At 42.6% G+C, this 7922-nt stretch overlaps 1 protein-coding gene across 1 annotated transcript; it reads left to right on the forward strand.

Moving 5' to 3' along the window:
- Positions 1–323: 323 nt before the first annotated feature.
- On the forward strand, positions 324–7214 carry LOC103647064 (E3 ubiquitin-protein ligase RNF181 homolog). Its single transcript, XM_008671631.2, has 2 exons — positions 324–692; positions 6978–7214. The coding sequence occupies exons 1-2, from the start codon at positions 324–326 to the stop codon at positions 7212–7214; spliced, it is 606 nt and encodes a 201-aa protein (XP_008669853.1).
- Positions 7215–7922: the final 708 nt, after the last annotated feature.

A 7922-nucleotide genomic window follows, 5' to 3' on the forward strand; every position in this document is an offset into this window, starting at 1 on the left:
GGGAGCGATGCATGCATATGGCTAGCTGCTCGGAGGCTGGAATATATCCGATCGATCGACGGCCACGCATTCCTAGATAGATTGCGGGCCGTGATCCCCAGCTCGGAATCGGAACCCCAGAGGCATCGTTATCAGCCGTCCTCCTCGTCTATATATGCGACTAGTTGAGATCGAAACCCCATCAGCTGGCCTCCTGCTTTTGCTTATCGAAACCTCGCTCCTAATAAATATCCCATCGTCGTCGCCTGCCATCTGCCGCCGGCCCGCCGCCACCACTGCACCGCCCACTAGCTAGTAGCTACTAGCTAGACGACCGGCCGGAGATGGATCCGGTGTGGTTAGAGTGGTTCCACATGGACGGGGCGGAGCTCGCCAACCGCGGCCGTCGACCGGATCATCTTGATGATGAGGACGATCTCTATGTAGCCTTGGCCTTGGCTCCCTACGTTGATCGCCACCGGCCTCGAACCCGTCCCCGATCCCCATCCCCATCCCCATCCCCGCCCTCACACGAGGACGCCGGGGACGACGCTGCTACTGCTCGCAACAACAAGCGTGCTTGCATCCCCGCTTACAGCGAAGCCATCCTGGGGCTCAAGGAGGTGGTGCCAACCGCTAAGCACGACGACGACGACTGTGGCATCTGCCTCAACCCATTGGCCGATATCGCTGGTCCTGATCACAAGCCATCTGTTTGGTTGGGTGCGTCCGTGGGTGCATGCCCCATCAGATGCAAAAATAAAATGAGTGTACATGTTTGGTTGACTGTATTTGGTTTTGGGCCAGGCCACGCTCGTGCAAATATCGGTCTCAATCTAGGCCCGCGGGATACGGTGGAAATCTGCGTTCCTGGAGAGCCAGGATGCGCTGGGCCATTCGCGCACACGCTCTTGCTCTCCATTCGCGCACACGCTAGGGTTTTCATCTCCTCTCTCCCTCCCTCGTCTCCTCTCGCCCTCGAGCTCCTCTCGCCCCCGAGCTCTCACTCCCCCGGCTCCTCTCGCCCCCGAGCTCTCCCTCCCCCGGCTCCTCTCGCCCTCGAGCTCTCGCACCCTCGACTCCCCTCGCTGTTGAGGATCTGGTTCCTTAAGGTTTCGTCAAAAGGTATGAGCTCTCTCTCCCCCATCTCCTCTCCCCGTCTCCTCTCGCCCTCGAGCTCTCCCTCCCCCGTCTCATATCGCTCTCGAGCTCTCACACCCTCCACTCCCCTCACTTTTGAGGATCTGGTTCGTTCAGGTTTCGTCAAAAGGTATGAGCTCTCAGATCTGAGAATCTTGGGCTAGAGATACTCCCCTTGTCCTAATTTTGAGAAATCAGGACCAAGCAGTCTCTGTTGCTTTGCCGCTGCCTTGCCTGGAACCCTAACATATCACACTTGGTAGTGTGTTTTCTCAGATCTGAGAATGTTGAGTCCATGTCGAGCTCTTTCAATAGCCTGCTCTCTAGCTAGATTTCAAGATATGTTCTTTAGGTCTGGTTTTTGCAGTTGCACCTTCATTAAGAATTGTACTCATTTCTATGTTAGGATTGCTGAATAAATGGTTCAAATTACTCATGCGCAGGTTATTTCTTTGCTGAAATTTGCCTGTATAATTTTAGTGTTCAAATTACTCATGTACTCATTGTTGTCTAGCAAGTTATTTCATGTGCAAATGACTGATGTGTTATCAATAGATCTATCCCTCAATTTCCAGACATCCTCCTGGTAGGCATCTTTGAGTAAAATAATTACAAATATATGTAAACACCCATTGGATCTAATTAAGACTGCTGAGGTTTGTTCAAATCTACTACTGAAATAACAATTACCCGCATGTCATGTTCTGTTTTTATTGGTTGCAACTAGATACACACAACACACATACTCCACATTCATATCACACGCATGTTCTGATTGATACCCATGAGGCCAAGATGCTGTTTGAAGTAAACTGTAATCCCTGTTCCCTTTGCTTGTTCATATTCGTATACATTAAACTTGTGAAAACAAGAAAAGAATGGTACATTTAGGCCAGCACTTAATATATGTTACTATATATGAACCATTCATGTGTAATTTGAACCATTCATGTTACAATTGGAATTAGAAACATTTGAGTAATTTGAACCATTCATGTGTATATTTAATACATGTTTGGTTGTTTGATCCTATTTAGCCAGGATCAACATGGCACCTTTCTCGGTCCTAATTAACTAGGATCGATGATATTGTCTATTCTATCTATTATGTTATTTGGAGCTTAATGTTACCTTTGTCACTGTCTATTCTATTATTTTAAGTTGAATGTTACCTTGTCATTGTTATTTCTGTTATTTTGAGCTGAATGCTACCTTTAATGTCTAAACTGGGTGAACTATTGTTGCAACTTGCTGTTCTCATACTTGTTTAAGTCTCTGAGCTATCAATTAATGGTATGTGATGATTCAATGCCTCTGGGTGGCGCATCTCTTGTATGTCGCAGCCGTGGCTCGTGTAAAAATTTGTTATCATATATTTGCAACTAGCACATCACTATGATAAAACTGTTATTTTCTGAGCTATAGATCAATGTTCTATGAAATTCCTTTTTAGCAACTAGCATAGTACATGTGAGCCAACTTAGACCTCTAATCTCCTTTTCTATTTTATTACTCTAGCAATGGATCCTGCTATTGCACGTCGGCGGCTAATTGCAAAGGCCGTGGTCCTTGTAGCAGTTATGTCAGCCTGGTTGGATGCATGGTTGAGGCACCGACTGCATGCTAGGAGGTCTATCACTTATGGCCCAATGCACCAAAGAGACCAAGAGAGACAAAACAACCTGAGATTCATTTATGAATCCACTGATGTTGAGTGTGTTGACTTACTTAGGATGAGAAGGGCCCCTTTTATGCAGTTGTGTGACCTTTTTCGCACTAGGCAGCTATTGAGAGATAGCATTCATAGCTCAGTAGAGGAGCAGGTTGCCATGTTTTTACATGTGGTAGGTCATAATCAAAGGTTTAGAGTTGTACACATGACCTTTCGAAGGTCTATTGAGACCATCAGCAGATACTTCAGGGAAGTGTTGTATGCTGTTGGTGAACTGAGAAATGAAATGATCTTGCCACCTTCAACTGCTACACCAACCAAAATTAGAGATAGCCACAGATGGTACCCCTATTTCAAGGTCAGCCATCCAAACACACCACTACTAATCCCTTCCTTTTCATGTGTAGGGTTTGTAGTAACAAATGTTTGCCCTAATGTGTAGGACTGTATTGGTGCCATTGATGGCACTCATGTGCTAGCAAGAGTTCCTAGAAATCAGAGAGTTGCCTTCCTTGGCAGGAAACACACCACAACACAGAACATCTTAGCTGCTGTAGACTTTGATCTAAGGTTTACATATGTTCTTGCTGGCTGGGAGGGATCAGCACATGATGCCCTTATCCTTGCTGATGCCCTTGAGAGAGAAGATGGTCTAAAAGTGCCCCAAGGTAAAAAATTAGTATTGGTCTACACAATACACACTTCCCTTGGTATTCCCTAATACATGATCTATGATGTTAGGTAAATTTTACCTTGTGGATGCTGGTTATGCTGTCAGGCCTGGGTTTTTACCCCCTTATCGTGCCACACGGTACCACTTGAGCGAATATGGGGGGAGGAATCCACAGAACCCAAAAGAGCTCTTCAACCTTAGACATTCATCACTAAGGGTGACAATAGAGAGGGCCTTTGGTGCTTTGAAGAACAGATTCAAAATATTATACAACAAACCTTTCCATCCATACAAGACACAAGTAAAGCTAGTTCTAGCCTGTTGTATCCTCCACAACTGGATTCTTCGTCATGGGAATGATGAACATATTCCACTAGAAGACACATGGGCTGCAAATCAAGTTCATGAGGGAGCTCCCCTTGACCCTGTCATGGACAATGCTGCCTGGTCTGCTACCAGGGACAATTGGGCTCAACAGATGTGGCAAAATAGGGGATAGTGGTCATTATGTACTGTGCTAAGTTGCTCATAGATCTATAAGATCTAGTTCCATGCTGAGAACATTGTCTATTAGCAATGATGAACATTGTCACTTTCTTTGTGTGATGTGCCTAGTTGCTAATGATGACATTACTTACATCCTGATACCATTGTTGACAAGCAATGATGATTACTACTACTTCTACTTCTACTTTCCTATGCTGACATTACTACTATTTCTACTTATACTTTCCTATGCTGAGAATATCTATATGTCTTCCCCCTAATCTTTTACTTGTTCCAGCTATGGCTGACATGGTGTCTGGGGTTGGTAGCCAGGGGGCTAGGCCTGCTCTTAGGTGGAGTGCCGCAATGTCTGGGTTTGTTCTACGCCGTTTTGTTGACTTGATAGGTACTGGGGTTAGGACTGACAAGGGTTTTAAGGAAATCCACCTTAACTCTGTTGCTAAAAATGTCTCCGAGTTCTGTGGCCAAGAAGTAACAGGCCAGCAAGTGTACAATCACCTTCGTAAGTGGAGGTCTAGGTGGGTCAAAGTTTGCAAACTAAAGGACATTAGTGGCGCTCTTTGGGATGAGGATACCTTTGTCATAAGCTTAGAAGAGGGTCATTATGCTGCTTACATCAAGGTTAGGACCAACACCTTTCATTTCTCTAATTTGGTCTAACTTGAAATTGCTAACTTGAGTTGCTAACTCAATAGGATCACCCAAAAGATGCTGATTACCTCAATAGGCCCATAGAGAACTATATGGCTATGCAAATCATATTTGGAAGTGGGGTTGCCACTGGTAGGTTTGCAATGGGTTCAAATGAGCCTTTGGGCAAGCCAAGTGACATTGTTGACATCCTAGATGATGGCATTGAAGTGACCTCAGAGTTTGTTGATGCTTCCAATCTAACTGGCAAGGGAAAGACTGTTGATAAGGGTACCCCTGGTGACTCCATTGATACCAAGCCTATGTCCAACTTAGGGAAGAGGAAGAGGTACATGACTGATGAAGATGTTGCTGTGTTCAATGGGATGAAAGAGGCTGTATCTGATGTTGCTGCTGCTGTCCGTGAAAGCATCCATGCTGAAGCAGCACCTGGGATCTACAATGATGTAATCAACTGTCCTGGGTTCTCTAGGGAGGCTCTCATGTATGCCCTAAACCACATGATGGAGCACAAGGCCACCTCCCTGGTGTTCCTGGACATGACTCCTGATGATCGTGACCTATGGCTCAAGACTTTCCTAGCCAAGCACTACCACAACTGATGTGATCTGATCTGTCTAGAACAATGATGTATCCCTGAGTTCTATGGGTCTATTTAGGGCATCTATACTGTTTAAGAACAGATTTGGTCCACTTGCTCTATTCCATCTATACTAGATGCTACTTAAGAACAATGATGTATCCCTGAGTTCAATGGGTTTCCCTGTTTAAGAACAGATATGCTACAGTTTATCTGATGTGTCTCTCCTTTATCCTGATTAAGAACAGATTTGGTACTTGAGAACAATGATGTTTCCCTGAGTCCTATGGATTTCCCTGTTTGAGAACTGATATGCTACACTTGATCTGATGTGTGTGTCCTTTATGCCAATGATGATAACAAAAGTGAATATTAAGCCTACTCAGTTAGCCAGCCACTAATAACAGTCATTTATGTTGTTTTGCCGTTTTTGGTGTTTAAGAACAGATATGCTACACTTGATCTGGGAAACTTTCTGCATGATTGTTCTTCTCTGCTCTTATTTCAGAACTGTTTGGTTTACTCCTATCTATATCCTTTATCAGTATTTAGTAGCTGGCTACACTGTCATGTAGGATCAATTTTACTGAGCTGAGGCTAATATTAATAACTATTTCATATTTACAAGTCCTAGTGTCCTATCTTGATTCCGATTCACTTGATCTGGGAAACTTTCTGCGTGATTGTTCTTCTCTGCTCTTATTTCAGAACTGTTTGGTTTATTATTGCCTCTCATCACTTGATCTGGGAAACTTTCTGCGTGATTGTTCTTCTCTGCTCTTATTTCAGAACTGTTTGGTTTATTATTGCCTCTCATCACTTGATCTGGGAAACTTTCTGTGTGATTGTTCTTCTCTTCTCTTATTTCAGAACTGTTTGGTTTATTATTGCCTCTCATCCTTGAACGAAAATGTTGGCTTTTTTAGTTATTTTTTTGTCGCTTTGGGAAAGCTAGCGGCTGCTTGCATTGCGTTCCATCAATGTCAGGTTTCGCAAGCTCCTGTATTCGTATTTTGGACTTTCTTGGTCATCGATCGAACTGATCTTGAATTTGTATGTATTGTTCACGTTTGATTTCCAGTTTTCTTTTATCTATGAATGTTTCTATGCATTCTACTTCATTACACAATAGTTCTGTGTCATTCTATTTGTAGCTAGGATCCAGCTGTGATTTTAGACGTATGCGGAATACACAACTGCCATTTTTCTTTTATCTTATTTGTAGCTAGGATGCTCCAGTGACAACTAATTCTGTGAGGAGATGGATTCTATGAAATTACGTTTGATTTCTAGTTTTCTTTTATCTTAGTTTAGCAATTTACTGAAGCATATTGGTGTAATTTTAGACGTGTAATTTCATATTGGTGTAATTTCAGATTCACTTGTGCAATTTTATCATGTCAATCTTGTGTAATTGTCAGTGTTGAACAAAACCATGGGACATGTTGCCGCTTGGCTTGATCTTTGCGTAATTGTCAGTTTTAAAATGTTGATTTTTTGTGTAATTCCCAGCTCATGTAATACGGTATACGGCTAAACATGTGTCCTTTTGTCAGTTTTATGAAAGGTATACCTTTCAGTTTTATGTGTCAGCTCATGTAACCTTTCATAAATACGGTAAACCAAACATGAGCCATGTTGATCCTAGCTAATTGGGACCAAACAACCAAACACGTATTGCAATTGTTGGTTGCATCAGCCTGTACAGGCCACGCTCAACCTGCATCTAGACTTCAACCGAGCTCTACTCATCCTAACAACCAAACAGGCCGAAGAAGGACGACACGGCAGCTACGTCGATGCTTCGGGCCATGCCCTGCTCCCACATCTTCCACCAGCACTGCATCTTCCAGTGGCTCCATCGCAACACCGTCTGTCCTCTCTGTCGCTACCAGCTGCCCACCACTTTCGAGGACGAGGACACCGAAGTCGAGAAGGACGAGGAGGAGACGGACAACTCAAATTCTCGATTGAATCAGATTAGACGACGACTGCAGATCTTGTACAACTAAAAAATTCAGCCAAATTATTTACCGAGTGTTTTTAGGTACACCAGTACAAAGAAACACCGTACCAAATTGATTTATATTGGCAATTCAGTTAAGAGAACCGCCAGTAAAATTGATTTCCCCTGGTGGTTGGCCTAAGAAAACCACTAGTATAAATCATTTGTATGAAAAACAGCAAAATCTTATTTTAGTTGTGTCTAGATTACAATTTTGTTGCCCACATATTAGAACTTACAAACCGAGTATAAACTGTTTCTTTCAAGTTGTAAATCAATTCAAACGAAATATTTGTCAACTACAAAGTTAAATAGCTTTATAAGTTCTACAGCTATTATTTTGGTACATTTTTCATCCGAGGACGTTCGCAAAATTTGCATTATAAAGTTTGTCATATTCAGATGCAATTTTTATGTCCCAAATGATTTCAAATAAAAAAGTTGTCAACTACAAATTTTCACAACTTTTAGAGATCTACAAATTTTATTTTGGTGGTTTTTTCTTAAGAGGTCATTTGAAAATCTCAAAAAATTTGATTTCAAATGATTTTTACATGTCGTTTTCTTAAGAAACGTCGGTAGAAATCGTATTTGTACTGGTTGTTCGTTAAAAAATCATCTATAGAAATGACACGATTTGTACTAGCGGTTTTCTTGAGGAATCACTAGTACAAATATGATTTCTACGCACAATTTCTTAAATAAATCGCTAGTG

This window comes from Zea mays, chromosome 2, assembly GCF_902167145.1.
Source record: "Zea mays cultivar B73 chromosome 2, Zm-B73-REFERENCE-NAM-5.0, whole genome shotgun sequence".
Lineage (NCBI taxonomy): Eukaryota > Viridiplantae > Streptophyta > Magnoliopsida > Poales > Poaceae > Zea > Zea mays.